The sequence below is a fragment of the Eptatretus burgeri genome, chromosome 1 (genome assembly GCF_056783735.1).
Source record: "Eptatretus burgeri isolate ZD-2024b chromosome 1, Ebu_testis_v1, whole genome shotgun sequence".
Taxonomy (NCBI): domain Eukaryota; kingdom Metazoa; phylum Chordata; class Myxini; order Myxiniformes; family Myxinidae; genus Eptatretus; species Eptatretus burgeri.
The window spans coordinates 96,769,961-96,789,657 of NC_140961.1; the positions used below are offsets into that span (position 1 = coordinate 96,769,961).

At 44.8% G+C, this 19,697-nt stretch overlaps 2 protein-coding genes across 5 annotated transcripts in view; both read left to right on the forward strand.

Moving 5' to 3' along the window:
- Nucleotides 1-2,656, forward strand: part of LOC147035003 (rhotekin-like) — a 164,734-nt gene extending 162,078 nt beyond the window's left edge. For 2 of the 4 annotated variants that reach the window (XM_085892312.1, XM_085892332.1), the window contains one exon: nt 2,435-2,579. In XM_085892312.1, coding sequence (XP_085748438.1) covers nt 2,435-2,535 — 101 coding nt within the window. In that variant the 3' untranslated portion in view covers nt 2,536-2,579. Of the gene's footprint in view, nt 1-2,434 lie in introns of all 4 variants that reach the window. The other 2 variants (XM_085892324.1, XM_085892320.1) reach the window with 2 other exon arrangements.
- Nucleotides 2,657-7,214: 4,558 nt separating this feature from the next.
- LOC147035006 (uncharacterized) lies at nt 7,215-13,046 on the forward strand. The gene is given in 5 exon segments (XM_085861494.1): nt 7,215-7,694; nt 7,697-8,970; nt 9,365-10,549; nt 11,060-11,184; nt 12,000-13,046. Coding segments are annotated over 5 exon segments (3,003 nt in total). The 5' UTR covers nt 7,215-7,561; the 3' UTR covers nt 12,286-13,046.
- Nucleotides 13,047-19,697: the final 6,651 nt, after the last annotated feature.

Below are 19,697 nucleotides of genomic sequence, written 5' to 3' on the forward strand. Positions count from 1 at the left end.
TTGACGTCAAAAGCTCAAAATGTCAACGGGGTCAAGGTCACATAAAATCAGCAATTTTCATCCGGTTGACTTTAAATTTGTACACGATTCACATATTGGGTCACAGACCTGGTTCACCAAAAATCGGAACGATCGATTTGGCCTTTTTGACATGTCAACGATTCCATGACAACAATTTCACTCCATTACAATGAAATGTGCCTTTTGTGAATTCATTATCAATCCTCAGTAATTTTTCAAGATATCAAATTGAAACTTTCACAGCTTATTTGTACATATCTATCGTATGTGTGAGGAAAATCTGTTCAAAGCTCAAGGCCATCAAAAACATGTAAAACACCTGTTAGACCACGATTAGAAAATGTATCAACCAAATTTGTTATGCACAACATTCAATTATGCAAAAACACTTCAAAGGTCAAATTTTCCAAATTACCATTTCCATGGCGACTATTGTTTATTTGGATTGTTCAAATATATATATATATATATATATATATATATATATATATATATATATATAAATATATATATATATATATAAATATATAAATATATAAATATATATAAATATATATATATATAAATATATATAAATATATATATATATATATATATATATATATATATATATATATATATATATATATATATATATATATATATATATATATATATATATATATATATGTGTGTGTGTGTGTATGCCTTTTCCAAGCAATGATCAAACATTTATCTCATTTTCAGAATGTATTCCAAACAAACAAAGGAAAAAAGATTTTATACAATGCCGTAAAAGCAAAGGATTGTGACTCATCGTGAAAAGGCTTATGCAAATTCTGCACAGATTCCAGGAATCAAGGCCTTGAGTCTCATACATAGTAAGCACAATGCAGCTGTTGTTGGGGTGACTTTTTAATCACTCGCTCTGGGATTTTTTTTTTTCAACATGTTATGGTGTTGCCAGGCTAAAAGGCAAGAGTTGGACTTCTCACTTGAGATTAATGTCGAGATCATGGTTTGATGGTGTGTTTTCACAGTCATCTGTGTTTTCATTTTATCTCAATATGTGTACTAATGCATATTTTTTGTTACGTTTATTTGAAAGAAATCTTACACAGAAATATTTAATCTTGTGCAAGATTTAAAAAATAATTCTACACAAATAAGGGGTAGAAAGGTGTCATTTTATAAGGTACTTCAACTACTACCACCACTTACTACCCTCAATTATTCCCACCTTATTGTGGGGTCAGTTGAGGAATGTTTTTGGCCCAAGTCTTTCACCAGCTGACAGGCCTGATGTTCAACTGAAGGTGGCAAGAGTTTGTCATTAATTGAGGGTGCTGGCAATAACTCGCCTTCTCTTCAAAAGAGGAACCGAGGAATCGTTAACGTCCACCAACAGCCAGTATTGGGAGACAGGTCCGATGGAGCGAGCTTCTCGTTCGACAGTATGCACCATGATGTACAGACCTTGCATGCAAAACACCTGTGGATATTTTCTAGTTGGGTCAAGGTTTGAATCCAGGCCAGAAAACTCAGACGAGTGTGCACACCTCGAAGCTATGCTGCCAGCCATATAAAATGATTTTTTTTCTTTCTTTTTGTACAGTATCTAAGGCTCATAGTCGATCTAACACACATGGACATACATGCGAATACACAAGACAACACAGGAATGTTAGACAAGACAGTGACTGAGCTTGAGGGAAAGAGCCATCACTTTCCAATACACCATGGGTTCCAGCGACGTCAGAACAATGACACCCTTTCTCACCACAGTCAGCAGAACATTTCCTCAGGAGGAATTTCCTCCTCCCCATGGATGCCAACCAAAGGAGATTGTCTGTGCTCTTATCCTTTTAAATGCTGAATGTCGAGCAAGGAGGCAACCCATACCTGAACGTCGAGCAAGGAGGCAACCTATACCATTTTTTTTTTATTTTAGTCTTTGGTATGACTCGGCCAGGGTTTGAACCACTGACCTTCCAGACTCAGAGTGGATGCTCCAACCATTATGCCACTTGGATGTAAATTTAGATCAAGTTGATAATAATAATAGGCTTGGTACCAAGAGGATTATTAAGTTAATAGGGTGGGGACACCACACAGGAATATGTTGTCCCAATCGCACTCTCCTTTGTCCAAGGTTTCTGTTACTTGGGGTATGTGTGACTGTACTCGTCCACAATACTACTCTTGTAATAGCATGCTGAGCAAATCCATGTTCCAATCAATCTGCTAGTTTCTGATGCTACCAACGGCATACGAATACAGAGTTGTATTGTTGTATGTTTGAGGGTAGAAGTATAAGTTTATGCTCTCGAGAAGTTCATTGTTCTCTCCATACTGTTGCTTAATATTGTCTTTTTAATGAGAAAAACTTTCTCTATATTTGATTTTGTTCTTAAGCACGTGCTCCATTACCCAGATGCATGGAAACAATGTTGTGAAAATACCATGAAAATCGAAGAATCAAAATATGCGCACACCTCACTTTGGACGAAGGGCTCGTTATGCAGACACTGGTAAGAAATGATTTGAGCAATGTCATAACATACAGTACTTCCTTTGAGACTTTATTCCTCCCTTATTGAGTCTTGCTTTCATGCTTGCAGCTCGTATTTCATGCTAACCGTTTTACACTCACCCACAATAGAAGAGTTGTGTGTGTACATGCAGCATGTGAAAAATTTTCTTTTAAACTGATTTTGAATGTCTTCACACTTCTTTCTTTTCTTTTTGTTTTTCTTGAACGGCCACAATTATTCACACGTTCTTGTGCGGTTGGCTGGCGGAAAGTTTTTGGTCCAAGTCTTTCACGAGCCGACCTGACATTGGATAAAATAATTAGGGCAGGAATTTGTAATTTGTTCATGGTGCTGGTGATAGCTCGCATACTCTTCACGAAGGACATCATGGGAACTTTAACGTCCACCAAAGAATGCTGGCAGACGGGAAGCGAGTTTATTACGGGAGGCCAGTTTATGACAAGAGGCCTGTGAAACACCGGTATGACGGTTTATATGTAGTTGGGCTGAGATTCGAACCCAGGGTAGTCAGCTTTGAGGTGAGAATATTTTCCCAATACTTTGTCTAAAAGGCAATGGTGATGGGAGTTGGAAGGTGATACTGAATAATATTGAAAGCAATACTTGTGGCCTGTTGGTCTTGATTGGATGTTCCAGAGCTAATGCAATTAGCTTTGACCTACCTCGTCTGGGTTTGGTTCCCAACCCAACTATAAGCGGACAGATTGGTGCTTCACAAAGTACGCCGTCCCTGGGATGTCCATTAAGCTGGGTATCCCGTCTGCTAGCTTATCGAGTGGCCGTTAAATATCCCAAAGTGTATTTTTGCAAAGAGTGGGCATGTTATTGCCGGCACCCTGAACAAGTCACAAATTCGAATCTTAATTGGCTCCAGTCGAACATCAGGCTTGACCAACCAGATTGTGAAAGACTTGGGCCAAAAACAAATTGTCCGCCAATCACACCATACTTATTTCCCTGGAAATCCAGGCATCGACTATGGTTAAAAACATTGAATTGCATAAATGAAAAGTGCGATATTTTCTGATATAAATTGCATTATTGTAAATTTTAAACGAACTACAGAAATCAATGCCCGGAACGTTTGCTGATTGGGATTGTTATGCCGATTAAACGTTGATCTGCTCACTGAGACATTCAAAATTATCCAATCGATAATGAGCATGCACTCACCAATTACATTTAATCCATCCCTTTCAATACTAATCATTTATATCCATTCTTACTATGTCATCTCAATATGGTAACAAACATGAGAAAAACTACTGTACACCGCTCCTTCCCAATTCCATATCTCGGCGATGCATGTCGTCATCGCCCAGTGCTGAAGGAAGGGAGTACTCAGTTTTTACTCCGTTTGTTACCCTCGCCAGAGGAGACGGGCATTTGGGTCCATTTGTTACTTGGCAAAAAAAAAAAAATATATATATATATATATTTTGACAAGTATGTTGATCCCCTCTTTGTTTGTGTGTGCGTGCGTGGGTGTGTTTGTTTGTCTGTCCGCTGGCCTCCAGCCCAAACCGCTCAACCGACCATTCTGAAAATTTCAGAGATTAATGTCACCGACCCTGCCACGGTCATGCATTGAAGTTTCCTAAAATTTGGTCGACCAAAAAGGTCTACATAGGTCAATTTGAGCCAAATTTTCTAAAATCCTCAAATTTAATCCGATTGACTTGAAATTTGAACACGATTTGCATATCAGGTCATTGAATTCAAGTGCCTTTTACTTTTGAGGTTATCATAGGTCAAAAGGTCAACATAGGCCACAATATCAACCCAAAATAGGCCAAATTTTTTAATTGTTTCTAAAATTGTCAATTTTTATCCGATAAACTTGAAATGTGAAGACCATTTGCATATCAGGTCGCTGAATTCAACCACCCATTAATTTTGAGGTAAACATAGGCCAATTTGGGCCAAATTTTCAAAATCCTCAATTTTCATCCAATTGAGATGAAATTTGAAAACGATTTACATATGAGGTCACTGAATTCAACCACCTATTATTTTTGTGATCAACATAGGCTAAAAGGTCAACATAGACCAAAAGTTCAGCATCTGGCCAAATTTCTAAACTCATCAATTTTAATCCAATAAACTTGAAATTTGAAGAGCATTTACATATCAGGGCACCAAATTCAACCACCTATTAATTTTGCTGTAAACATAAGCCAAAAGGTCAACATAGGCCAATTTGGACCAAATTTTCTAAAATCCTCAATTTTAATCCAACTAACTTGAAATTTGAAGAGCATTTTCATGTCAGGTCACTGAATTCAACTCATTAATTTTGAAGTCAAAAGGTCAACACAGGCATAATTTCTAAAATTGATAGATATAGCCAAAAACGAAATATTTCACTATCTTAAAAAGTTGTGTTATGACAAGTTATGACAAAACAAGGTGGATGAGTTGGATAGGTGACAAGAACAAGTGGATTGATTTGATTTTGGTTTGGATCCAGCCCCTCAGTGGGAAACAAAACGTGAACTGTTCCACCTGGCAGAGGTATGCGCTCTACCGAGTGCCATTCTACTTTGTGCTGTTTTTTCAAGTTGTCATTCCATGAGTGATTTTTCATTTGTCTTTGTTACTTGCAAAAAAGAGAATGTATATATTGGTCAGTCAATTTTGTTATTCTGTCTGTTTGTCAATCGCCTACAGGTCAATTCTAAATCAACCATCATGAAACTTTACCAAGTTGTAGAGGTAGTCTCAACTGAGAAGTCTATTGATTTTGAGGTCAAAGGTCATCTTGAGGTCAAATTTCTAAAATCATCAATTTTTCATCCGATTGACTTGAGACGCTGATCCTGCTCACCAGATTCTCTCAGTGAGGGAGTCTCGTGAGTGGAGGAGGCCAATGGGCTAACCACGTGCCTAGTGGTTGCAGCAGGTTGATCGGCATGTCAAGGAGATGGGGATGGGCCAAGCATCTGCCTGGGGGGATGGCCAGACGGAGGCCCCTGGATTACGGCAGAAAGTGGATGCAGTGACATGCTGCTCTGGCACATGCTCTCATACCTGACCTGACCTGACTTGAAAGTTGAACAGGATTTGCATATTGCGTCACTAAATTGAGAAACCAACTATTTGAGGTCAAAAGGTCAAATGCCAATTCAAGGTAAAATTTCTAAAATCATCAATTTCAATCTGAATAATAATCAACTTTCATCTGCTTGACCTTAGCTTTGATTGAGATCATCAATTTTAATCATAATGAAATGGACAATTTCATGTATCAATGGTAACCTTTGGAGAGGGCGGTAGATTTTGCAAGTATCATGCTCTGCACAATGTATTTTTCATTGTTTGTTTGTTTGTCTGCACAAATCTTGTGTTTTTCTCCGTAACTGCTTGTTAAATTGAGATAAAATTTTCACCATCTGAGCAACTACTCATGGAAAATGTTTTAATGATAATTATGATATCGGAGATCACATGGTGTGGCAGCCATGTTGGAGAAACAGAAAAACTTTGGACCTCTATCTCTGAAACCGCACCAAGGAAAAAATTGAAACTTGGCACACCGCAAGTACTACTCATGGGAAATAAGTTTGTTTGTTTTTTTAATAGCATCATACTGTAGGTGCCTTCGTTGTGACATAATTGCAGATGTAGAACGTGACATCCGATCAGTATGAAAATTTTGGAGGGTCATATAGGGATAAATTGGTCGACAGAAAAAAAAATTGATGCATTAGTCATGTGATTCGGTAGCCATGTTTTTTTTTATACATACCTTAAAAATTCTTCTCTGAAATGGCTGAGAAACTTTCAAGGAGAAACTTCACATGTATGACCACCTATCCATGAGGAACAAAATGTTGACACAGATGGTCTCAAAGGTCATATGCTTTGGTAGCCATATGGGATTTACCTTAAAACCTCTATATATATTTTTTTAAATCTTCTTACCCAGAACGACTGGACAGATTTTTTTTTTCTTTTTCTTTTTTGTATACAATGTCGAGGCTCATATAAGAGCTAACACACAGAGCATACAACAAGGGGAAAGGAGACGAGAGTGGCGGGAGAGGGAAGGAAAAAAGTGTGGAACAGAGACATGAGGAGATCTGTGGAAGGAAGAGGGAGGGATGGGGCAGGTTACACAGGGTAAACAAGATGGACACTACAGGGACTTTCAGATCCTTACACGACAGGGATTTTCAGGAAGGAAAGCAGGGAATTTGAAGGAGGTGGGTTTGGGGTGGATTAACGGGGGTAGAACAGATCATGGTTTTGGATGGAGGAAGATAAGAGTTGGTGGTAAACAGCTGTTTTGAAAACTTGTAGTCCATGGGCCCAGGCATATATCGGTACCATCTGAGGAAACCAAACTTTAGGGCTACTAAGTTATTGGTAGGGACTATATGATTATTTCAATATGTGATAACCGTTCCAGAAGAGCAGCTTCGTGGATGTATTTTGCATTTTTACCATTTTACCATTCTGAGATATTGACGTTTTGGGGGAAAATCACACAATGGACTATTGACACATCCCATGAAGGTAATATCATTCAATAACAGCTCAGGATATCCAGATTTGTTATTTGCACACTTACAACAAGCATACTTCCCATCTTGAGGTACATGCTTTAGTTTGGTATTCAAATTACGGCTGATTTGCACGCTATATTTTGTGAAATTTTGCGGATTTATTATTATCATTATTTACGGAATGTTGTGTGTCCCATATGAGTGCCACAGTCCTAATGGATCAGATACCTATATGTACCTGGTTTGCAGGGAAGCACAAAGGAGGACCATCCAGCTGGTTTCAACAAAGTTGTAGACTTTTTCCTTCCCCTACCCCCCAAATGCAAATTGCGGCTGAATATATGAAAATTACAACGTAGCTCAAACTTGTAATAATCTTTCACCCCACCAGAAATGTTTCAGGTTGTGCACACTGGAAAGTATGTAAATGTATTTTATAATGTCATAAGTGTATCCGACTTTCTTGTTGTATATTGCAGTGACTGGGTCTGATTGACAATGGAGTCCACTGGTGAAGAAGAACGCGCCAGGTTGCCACGGAAGCGTGCACGCATAGACTGTGCAATCCACTGTTCCGATGAGGAGGCAGACGCAAAATTGGTGTCACCACAAAACATTGAGCCTTGGAGAACTCTGCTGAGATACGAAAGCATGCCCCTATCCTGAACATGGCCAAATACTTACCCGAGGGAGAAATCCCACCAGTACAGTACCATCGCAAGTGCCGCAGCATTTTCACCATGAAGAAACTTCTTGACTCTATCATTGCCAGAGAAGATCCCAGGGGCAAAACCGCAAAAGACACTCCCAGGAGGTCATCTAGAGAGGTGCCCAGCACGTCAAGGGTATATGATGAAGAGTGTATCTTCTGCGAAAAAGCGAGCAAGTATCTGAGAGGTCAAAACACCAGGGAGCCCCTCACGCAATGCGCCGAGTTACGTGCTGATGACAGAATCAGGGCAGCAGCAGTCAGGAAACGAGATAATAGGATGCTTGCTGTTGTGATCAGAAACCTTGTTGCTGCAGAGGGCCATTACCACAAGTCTTACTACCTTTCGTACACAAAGGATCATTCCACCAGCGGTAACATAGAAGGTGAGGAACAAGGCGAAGACATTCAAGCTCGACAGTATGAGGCAGCAGAGAAGCACTCCTACAGTGAACTCTTCAGGTACATTAGAAATGAACTCTTCCCCAACCCCGAAGTGTTACCCTTGAGAGATCTAACTTCCAAACTGGTGACATGCATGAACTCCTGTGGTATCAGTCAAGTCAAAGATTCAACGAAGAAACACCTTCGTCGTAAGCTTGAAGCTGAGTTTGCGGGAGCACTGCACATATTTCCGGACAGCAAAGGAAAAGTTCTTTATCCAGACAGCCTTTCGATGAGTGAGCTTGCCAAAGTGACACATGCATTGAAGGTGGAGTTACACAATGTGACCTTTGCCAACACTGGAGATGTCATAACCAAAGCAGCATTGAAGATGAGAGATGACATCAAGAAGCAAGATGTCACTCAAATGTGGCCACCAGATGTGGAGCACAGTGATGGCAGCATCCCTGAATCTGTGACCAAGCTCCTGAAAACAATGCTGACAGGGGAAAAGGAGTGCACAGATCCATCACAAAGGGTCACGCGACTTGTCAGCTCCTTTGGCCAGGACTTGGTCTATGCCGTTTCTGGCGGCAAGAACATTCCAGCAAAGCACATCCTCCTACCGTTTGCTGTGAAGTCCTTGACGGGGAACGTAGAACTGATTAGTACACTGAACCGGCTGGGCCACAGCACTTCAAACTCGAAGGTCGAGGAGATCGACACAGCCCTGTGTCTGCAGAAGCTGGCACTGTCAGAAAGTGCTGTAGCTTTGCCGGGGAATATCTACCCTGGCTTGGGACAACATCGACCGGCTTGAACAAACTGTCAGTGGAGAGGGGACATCTCACAGAGTGAACGGAATTGCTGTCCAGGCGAAAGTCATCGGACCTCAGCCACTAAAAGTCAATCCCACAGTTGCCAAAACAAAGAAAAGGAGTATCAGCGCTGCACCACTGATGCTGGCCACATATAATGCTGGGAAGCGAGTGAGACCATCAACCACAACATGTGTGGATGCTGACACTACTGCCGTAGTCCAGGATGCCAGGAGAAAGAACAATGTCTGGCTTCTTGCTCGCAGGTCAGTCCCAGGGTCTCAAACAGTTAGCAGCTGAACAGGATTCAACATCCGGGTCCGAGATCAAGTGCCAGTGATTCAGGACAATATCGGCTACCTGCCCACAATCAATGCTCCTGCCACACAGATGTCCACTGTCAATGAAGTGCTGAACCAGTCACTCAGCATCATGCAGTCACTGCTGCTGACCAAGATCATCTGTGTATTCGACCAAGCACTCTATGCCAAAGCTGCTGAAATAGCATGGAAGCAGGAAGACAACTTCAAGAACATCATCCTCAGAATGGGTGCATTCCACACCATATGCAACCTGCTCTCGACCATTGGAAAGAGGTTCCAAGATGCCAGTTTGAGGGACTTGTGCGTCGAGTCGGACGCGATTGCCGAGGGTTCCATAGCTGGGGTGATGGAAGGCCGCAAGTACAATCGTGGTGTGAGGCTCCACAAGCTTGTGTACGAAGCATTGATGAGGCTGGCCTGGAAAGGATTCCTCCCATGGCTAGAGGAGAACCACATTGCAGACCTGCGCCACCTGGAAGAAACCCTGACCAGCATCAGCAACTTCTGTGATAACATATGTCAGATGTCATTCAAGGAGGTGCTGGAGAATACCTCATGCGTCCACACCATGGAGCTATTCCAAGTCTACCTCAACTACCTCAGGGATGGGAATGGCGATCTCTCAGCATTCTGGATGTCGTATGTCAACATGGTAGAGATCATGCTGGCACTCCTTCGAGAATCCAGAGAAGGGGACTGGATGTTACACCTAGCATCCATCCGAGAGATGATTCCATGGTGCTTTGCCTATGATGAGCTGAATTACGCCCGATTCCTACCCTACTACTACGCACAGATGTCCCGACTGCTGCCCGACCACCCTGATATACATGCACACTTCATGGAACGTGGCTTCTTGGTTCAGATCGGCACCACGAACCCATTCGGACGGATTCCCATGGATCAGACGATCGAGGAGACTGTCAACAAAGACACACAGACACCTGGAGGAACGAAAGGATTCAGCTTGAATCCGGGAGCTGTGACCCGATACTATCGGATGTCAGATTACCGCAGTATGTACCTTGGGCACCTGAGGGATATGGTAGGTCGAAGTCACTCCCAGCTGAATCATCCAGATCTGCAGTTACCTCGGATCCGGAGGGATGAGGCTGACATCCAATCCTTGGTGGATCTCATGGAGAACAGCTGGCTGGATCCACTGAGTCCTGATCAAGCACAGTTTGTCAGTTTGTCGACCGCTACTGTTGCTCCTCTTGATGTTGCCAATGATCTCCTCGCGGCTCGCACGGTAGGGGGAGGAGGCATACCAGGATTTCAAGAAGAAACTCCTGGAGACAAATCCACCAACTGCACAGTTCAATGACAAGATGACAAAAAGGAACTTGAAAACATTCACCCACATCCGGAAGAAACCAACCAGCAAAGCGCAGGCTAAAGAAATTGTTCTCAAGGCTGACAGGAACCTGTTTGGGCACATGATCCTCGTTGCTCAGTCGAGATCTGCACATGAGAGATGTCTTGGCGCACCCCCTGGGGCCCTTGCCATAGTCAATTGCTAATGGCGATGGATCTCTGTGGAAGACGAACAAAGCAACCCTTGCCAGAGAGCTGGAAAAGTGTTTCTCCCGCTGAAGTTATTGCAGAGCCATCAGCAACTGTCATTGATGGCATGAGCCTGGCATAGAAGATGAAAGGAATGACAAGACGTTTTCACAGCTGAGTGAAGCGATACTGTCAACGGCTCTTCATGATGGAGCCCAGAGTAAACGCATTGATGTTGTCTTCGATGTTTACCGAGAGACGTCCATCAAAGACGCAGAGAGATGCAACAGAGGTGCAAGCACAGCAATCCAGTTCAGGAGCATCGCACCGGGTAGCAACATTCAGCAGTGGAGGAAACTGCTCTGCAGCTCTTCCAACAAGGCAAGTCTAATAAAGTTCCTGGTAGAGGAGAGGAAAGAACCAAAAAGCAGGCAGAAACTGAACAAAAAGTTGCTCCATGTAACCTGTGAGGAGGTCTACTACAAGCTCACCAAGGACCACTGGGAGGAAGTGGCAGAGCTGAAGTCCACGCAGGAGGAAGCAGACACCCGAATGCTTCTGCATGCTCTGCATGCAGCAGAGGCTGTGTACAAGCCTGTGGTTATCACTGCTGAAGATACAGATGTCCTCGTGCTGTGTCTTGCCTTCAATAAGGACATCCCATGCCCCGTGTATCGGAAGTGTGGTACGCAAACCCGCACACGGTTCCAAGACATTGACAAGCTTGCTCGATCAATGGGAGACAGTGTCTGTGATGCCCTGGTTGGACTGCACGTGTTCTCCGGTTGTGATCGTCAGTGCCTTTGCAGGCCGGGGAAAGATGGGCGCCTTGAAGCAAGTGAAGTCGGACAAGACCGAAGTCGGATAAGACCGACCAAGAGGCCTTCAGTCAGCTCGGTCATTCATGGGAAGTATCCACCGAGCTCTTTCAGAAGCTGCAAGAGGTCACCTGCCACATGTACGTGCCGTCTACCAACACCACGAAAGTCAATGAACTCCGACATCAACTCTTCTGTGCCAGACGGGGAGAGATAGAGTCCAGTCAGCTTCCACCATGTGAAGACTGCCTCTTCATGCACGTCCTCCGTGCAAACTACCAGGCTGCTATTTGGAGGCGCTGTCTGCAATGCCAACCCTATGTTCCAAGTCCCAAGGGTTGTGGATGGACCACTGATGACGGGAAGCTGGCCATCAAGGATGTCGGGTTCTCCAGCACCGGATGCAGTGTTGCAACTGCTTTCCTGCAAGTGTGGACAGTCGTGCAAACTCCCAGACTGCAAGTGCCTTGCCAATAGCCTGAAGTGCACTGACATGTGCAAGTTGCGAACTTGCAGCAACCAGCCCGCTGATGTCGAGGAAGAGGTTGTAGACCTCAAGGACTCTGATGCTGATAACAGTGATGAAGACGAGACTACTGATCCATGGTGTGAATGTTTTGGCACAATCACAAGGACATTCATGGCTACAAATATGCATGAGTAAAACATAGTACATAAACATGCTACAGTAGCGTGGTGAAATTTGGGCTATCCGTAAATTTCACAATTTGGACGCTTGTTGGAACAAGGGTAGGGGAAGGGCAATTCCTTTAACTGTGGTTAAAAACTTGTAAAATGTTCATAAATGTCTTCCTCATACAACATGTGCATGTTGTAGGCTACTGTGGTTCAGCAGCACGACCCAGGGAACTTGTATGACAATATTATAAATTTAAATGTACTGAAAAATCGCTAATCAGCAACATTTTGATAGGCCCTATTGTTCGCCCCTTTCTGCCATAAAACAAATTCTGCCTTCAGGAATGACAGGATTATTCAGATGGTATAAATAAAGCATTTCAGACATGTATTTGTGGTTTGCAGTTCATTCAAGCCCCATGTGGAAACAGCAATTGCATCATTAGTGAATGTTTCTGAGTTTACCTTTTCGCTTTCATTATCCGGAGGGTGGGTACATTCCAGAGCTGATAACTACCAATAAGCTGCCAGTCTGCAATGGTTATCACATCAAAATATGTTCTATATATATACACCAATTCAAAAATAATAACTCGGATTGGTTTCCTTAGATGGTACCGACAAGTGGAACTTCTGGCCTGGGCCCATGGACTTTGGGGGGGAAGAGTGGGATTGAATTGAGTGTGAGAGTTTGTTCCAGAGGTGGGAAAAAAAGAGGGATGAAAGAGTGAAGGTGAGCAGTGAATCTTGATTTTGGTAATTTTACCACCTTGAGCATGGTGGAAATATGGGGGGGGGAAGGAGGGGACACCATAGCAGAAGACAGAGCGGGGGGGAAGGAGGGGACACCATAGCAGAAGACAGAGCGGGGGGGGGGGGGAAGGAGGGGACACCATAGCAGAAGACAGAGCGGGGGGGGGGAGGCTGGAGAGGAGATGGTAAAAGTCATAAAGACCACCAACCTGCCTGTGGTGAGAGAGTGAGAGACCAAAGACAGCCTCATTGTGGGAAATACCAATGATCCTAAATGCCTTGGTTTCCACGGCGTGAAGCCGAGAAAGGTCAGAGGCAGGAGCACCGATGGTCCTTTTGGAGAGACATAGTAAGAGTGTGAGATTTGTCAGGATGGAAAGACATGTTCCAAGTGTTGGACCAGCTTGGAATTTTATCCAGATCTGCAGAGCAGCAAGAGACTGCTGCTTGCCGATCTGAGGGATGACAGATGGTAGGGCAGAGGGTGGAGTCATCAGCAAAGACATAGAGGATTTTTCAGAGTTGGAGAGATCACTGATTTTTTTTAAAAAAATTTGTTTGTATACCTTGTCGAGGCTCGTACGAGACCTAACACGCAACGCACAGCAAGGGGGCATGAGACAAGAGGGGCAGGAGTGGGAGCGACAAAACAGTGGGGAACAGACACATTAAGAGATCTGTGGAAGGGAGAGGGATGGGGTGAGGAACATGGGGAAGAGAAGATCGACATTACAGGGACTTTCAGGAAGGAAAGCAGGGGAATTGAAGGAAGTGGGCTTGGGTGGATAATCGGGGGTAGAAAAGATCGAGGATTTGGATGAGGCCACTCGACGATAAGAGGTGGTGGTGAACAGCTGTTTTGAAAGCCTGGAGGGAAGAATGGGAAAGAACAGAGTGAGGGAGTTTATTCCAAAGGTGGGAAAAAAGAGGAATGAAAGAGTGAAGGTGAGCAGTGATTTGTGATTTTGGTAGTTTTACCAGAAGGGGGTTGTTGGCAGAACTTGAGCGCCCTGTGGAAATGTGGTGGGGACAAATCGCAGAGAAAGCAGGGGGGCAAGGCTGGAGAGGAGTCGGTAGAAGACAGAAAGACCACCGACCAACCTGTGGTGATTGAGTGAGAGGCCCAAAGACTCAGCTTCATTGCAGGAGATGCCGATGATCCTAAATGCCCTGGTTTCGACAGCGTGAAGCCGAGAAAGGTGGGAGGCAGGAGCACCAGCCCAGAGGGGAGAGCAGTACTCCATCAGGCTACGGACAAAAGCTTTGTAAGTGGTCAGGAGCTCAAGAGGGCCGAGGAAGGACTTTGCACGACGGAGGATTCCCAGTCGGCGACTGGCTTTTGAGGCGAGGTTGGAAATGTGACTTTCCCAGGAAAGGTCATGGCAGATAGTGAGACCCAGAAGCTTGAAATAAAAGACTTCTTCCAGAGGATTGTTGAGAATGTGGATGTGGATGGGGGGGGGGGGGGGTTCTAAACGGTCCTTTTGAAGAGACATAGTGAGAGTGTGAGATTTGTCTGGATTGAAAGACATGTTCCACGTGTTGGAACAGTTTGTGATTTTATCCAGATCTGCAGTGAGCGAAGAAGCTGCTGCTTGCCTTTCTGAGGGATGACAGATGGTACGGCAGAGGGTGGACTCATCAGCAAAGAGAAATTGAAGATTTTCCAGAGTCGGAGAGACCATTGATGAAAACCAGAAAAAGAACAGGGCCCAGAATGCTACCTTGAGGAACTCCAGCCTGGACAGGAAGAGGGGATGTAAGAACTCCATTTAGGGCCACACGTTGACTGCGAAAGGAGAGGAAGTCTGCGAGCCATGAGTGGAGATGGCCTTGGATACCATGGGAAGAGAGTTTGGTGAGTAGGGCAGGGTGCCAGACTGTGTCAAAAGCACGTGATATGTCCAGGGATACGGTTCGGATTTCCTGTCTGGCATTGAGGACCTCCACCCATTGATGGGAGAGCAGAAGCAGCATAACCAGGGTAGAGTGACCTGGTTTGAAACCAAATTGATGAGCGGAAATCAAGCCATTGGAGAAGAGGAAGGATTTCATGTCTGAAGCGATAATGGATTCCATAACCTTGCTGATGATTGGAAGAAGGCTGATTGGTCTGTAGTTGCAGGGATCTGTTTTTGCACCTTTTTTATGCAGGGCAGTGATGTTAGCAGATTTCCAAGCAGATGGCAGATGACCTTGAGCGAATGAGAGGGTGAATAGAACAGAGAGAAGGTGAGCAAGAGCAGAAGCGCAGGCTTTGAGGACACGTGGGCTGATGCCGTCTGGACCGGTTGTGGAATCTGAGTCGAGGTTTGAAAGCAAGCTCTCCACCTTGTTTGGAGAAAAGGACACAGAGTCCAGGGACAGTTGGGTGCAACTGGGTAAGGTGGGTAGAGAAAGTGATGGGTTTAGGACACAAGATTTAACTGCAAACACCAAGTTTAGGCATTCAGCTTTATCACGTGCGATATCAGCAGTGCGGCCATTTGAGGTAAGGGAGGGGTTGGAGGGGGAACATACACCAGAAACAGATTTGATTAAATGCCACCAGGATTTTGAGGAGGGAGAGGTTTGAGAGTTCAGACTTGAGATGAGAAAGATGTTGTTTTCTGGCTCTCCTGAGGGTAGATACACACTTGTTCCGAGCTTTGTGGAAGGAACTGAGATTGCCCTCAGTTGGGTTTGCTTTCCATGAGGCAAAGGCAAGTTGTTTCAGGACAACTACCTTGCCACAAGCTTCAGTAAAACAAGGGTGGGAGGAAGGGTAGGACAACTGAACACAAGAGGGGATAAATCTGTGCATGGGGGAGAGCAAGTTTCTTTGAAAGAATTCCCAGGATGAGTTGATGTTTGAGAAAGTAGTGATAGGAGACCAGTCTGTAAGTTTGATGGCTGCTAGGAGACCCTGCCAGTCGGCTTGAGTGAAATGCCAGACTCGACGGCGGTGAGGTGGTTCTCTGATGACAGCCAGAGAGATGTCCACTTTGACAAGGACGTGGTCAGAAGAACCGATTGGAGCAGATATTGTCAGGGAAATTTGTCAAAATCAGATCCAGAAGAGATGGAGTACCATTGGTTGAGATCCGGGTCGGGAAGTTGACCGATTGAGTCAGTCCCAATGAGTCGCAGAAAGCTTTTGCTGAGGTGCCATGACAGGTGAGAGAGGTACCCACACCAAGCCAACTGGCGTGATGACAATTGAAGTCACCACATAAGAGGAAGAGAGAGTTTGGATGAGAAGATAGAAGATGGTCCATGTTTTCAGATAGTGAGGTGTAGATGGAGTCATCACTGTTCGGTGGACGGTACAGTACACATATAAGCATGAGGTGGGAGTGGAGGGAAGCCGTAGCCAGAGGTATTCCTGGGGGGTGTGGGGGAGTGAGAGCAGTGCATGGAGAGTGAGGAATGGAGTCTTTGATGAAGAGAGCAACACCTCCACCAGGACGAGGCTCAGGTCTGTCATACCGGAGGACGGAGTAACCGGGGAGAGATACTTGGGAGTCAGACACGTCTTGGGAGAGGAAAGTTTCTGTTAGGCAGATTATGTATGGTTTGTCAGTGGCAGCCTGTATGGAAAGATCTGAAAGGTTTGAGTGAAGGCCCTGGATATTTGAGGTCCACACTTTTAATGAAGAGGTAGGGGAGGAGGCTTTGGGTGCAGGGGGTGGGGGGGAGGGTAGGACAAGGAACGAGGGGGGAGGTAAGGAGGGTTGTTGAAAGAGTGTGGGGATTGCAGAATAGCTCGGAGGGGCTGACTGAGGAGGAGAAAAGGCTATGTGGTGCTGGGAGAGAGGGGGGACAAGAGAGGGGGAAGAAGGCAGTTGAGGATTTGAGGAGGTGGAGTGAAGAGATGGAGGTGAGAGGGCAGTGGAGGGAGGCAGCTTGGTGGATGAGAGGGGGGGGCAACTTTGAGAAGGATGAGTGAGGGGATGAAAGGTGAGGGGGGAATTTTTAAGAAAGGTGAGAGGGAGGCTTGGAGGGAGAAGATTGGGATGGTTGCTTTGAGATTGAGAGTGAGGGGTGAGGGGGGTGAGTTGCCACTGAAGTTGGAAAAAAAGAATGGTTGATGGAAAGCGAACATCCATTGTAAACTGGTTTTTAAAAGTTTTAGGTCAGAGATGCGATTTAACACAATTCTTCATGGATGCAATGAAGGCGAATTCAGAGCCTGGAGAGAAGAAGCGCTGTAATAGTTGGATTTTTTCGGCAAGGAATGAAGGAGAGCCCGAAATGAGAGCAGTCTGTTAAAATAGCAGAAGAGTAGTGCATTATGAAACGGTAAAGGATACCACATATGTGAGAGAGGAAGATGAAGCATTATAAGTTCGTTTTTGTTGTTATTATTAATGTTTGAGAGAGTTTTCAACAGATTAGGTCATGGAAGTGTTGTAGAAAAAAAAAGTCGAGGAAGAAGACGAGGAGGAAGATAAGAGGAAGAAGAAGAAGCAGAATCGGGAGAAGGTTAGCGTATTGTTGTTGGGTTTTTTTGTATTTTTTTGAGATAAGAAATAGAGATTAGTTTTGGAGAATGGGGGACGTTAGGAAAGTGGGGAGGATGAAAATTGAAGGTAATGGAGAGGATAGAAATTGAAGGTAATGGGGAGAAAAAACAAAACAACAAAAAAAACGATCGAACACTGAGGGGAACCGGTAGGCCTCAAACTGAGGCCAAGGCCGAGGCCTCAAATACCCGGTAAGAACGACGACAAAAAACTCACAAAATAGCACGATTTTTGAAACAAAACCGAACTAGGAACACACAGTGACATGTAGGTGAGAAAATTAAACAGTTAAAACGGGACAAATAACGACCGGAAATTTAACTTTGAGAACGTCAGCAGAGAGCCCCTAAGGAAACCTCTCGTCGCTCCAAACCCAGAACCGGAAGTCGAAACCAGAAAAAGGAAGTCGAAACCGACCGGAAGTCGAAACCTGATGAAAACCAGAAAAAGAACAGGGCCCAGAACACTGCCTTGAGGAACTCCAACCTGGACAGGAAGATGGGATGAGAGAACACCATTAAATGCCACATGTTGGCTGTGACAGGAGAGGAAGTCTGCGAGCCATGAGTTGAGATGTCCTTGGATACTATAGATGGAGAGCTTGGTGAGCAGGGCAGGGTGCTAGACTCTATCAAAAGCACGAGATATGTCTTGGGAGATGGTTCTGATCTCATGTCTGACATTGAGGACCTCCATCCATTGTTGGGAGAGCCAGAAGCAGCATACCCAGGGTCGACTGACCTGGTCTGAATCCAAATTGATGATCATAAATCAGGCCATTAGAGAAGAGGAAAGATTTAATGTCTGAAGTGATGATGGATTCCATAACCTTGCTGATTATTGGGAGAAGGCTGATTGGTCTGTCACTGTAGGGATCTGTTTTTTGCACCTTTTTATGCAGGGCACTAATGTTTGCTGATTTCCAAGCAGATGACAGATGACCTTGAGCAAATGAGAGGGTGAATAGAACAGAGAAAGGGTGAGCAAGAGCAGAGAAGCAGGTTTTTAGAACACGTGGGCTGATGCCGTCTGGACCGGCATCGTCTCAAGGCAGTGCCTTGAGAGTGAGGAATAGAGTCTTTGATGAAGAGAGCAACTCCGCCACCAGGACGAGGCTCAGGTCTGTCTTTCCAGAAGAGGGAGTAACTCGGGAGAGGTATTAGGGAGTCAGAGACATCTTGAAGGAGGAAAGTATCTGTTAAGCACAATATGTCTGGCTTGGCAGTGGCAACCTGTATGGAAAGATGTCAGGTTTGAGCGAAGGCCCCGGATGTTTGAAGTCCACACTGTGAAGGAAGAGGGAGGGGAGGAGGATTTTGGTGTGGGGAGGGGGGGAGGGTTGAAAGAGGGAGGAGGGGGAAGGGAGGTAAGGAGTGTTGTCGAAAGAGTGTGGGGGATTGCAGAAGAGCTAAGGGAGAGGGCCGGATGAGGAGGAGAAAAGGCTCGGTGGTGTTTGGTTGAGGTACAGTGGGGAGTAATAAGAGAGGGGGCAGAGAGCAGTTGAAGATTAGAGGAGGTGGAGGGATGAGATGGAAGAGGGGGCAGGGGAAGGAAGCAGCTTTGTTGATGTGAGGCAACTTTGGGGGCAACTTTGAGATAGGTGTGAGGGGGAGTTTTTGAAAAAGGTGAGAGGGAAGCTTGGAGAGGGAAGAATGTGAAGGTTGTTTTTAGAGGGAGGGGAGATGGTGAGAGCAGGCATGGCCAAGGGGCAGGAGGATGATGGGAGAGGTGGGAACAGGGGAGGGATGACACTTGGTTGAGGTATGATGAAGAAGGGAGCGGGCAGGGGGAGGTACAATATTTGAGGGGTTGGGAAGAGGGGGAGGTGTGCTGAGAGGAAGGAAGGAGCATGTTTGTTGTGATGAGTGTACTGATTGAGTGAGTGAGATATCTGTTAGGTTAGAATGGAGCCCACAGATGCTAGAACACCACACACTTTGGGAGCCGATACTGAAGCAGAAGACAGTGAAGAGGTGCCAAGAGCGGAGGTAGGATGAGGGACAAAATGGGAGGGGTAAGGAGAGGGGATAACAGGTGAGGATTTAGGAGGTGATAGATTTAAAGAGGTGGGATGAATTGGCACTGATGTTGGAAAAAGAGGATGCTTGATGGAACACAAACATGCATTGCAAACTGGAATTTTTAAGTCAGAGATGCAATTAAAGATATTATGTGAGGG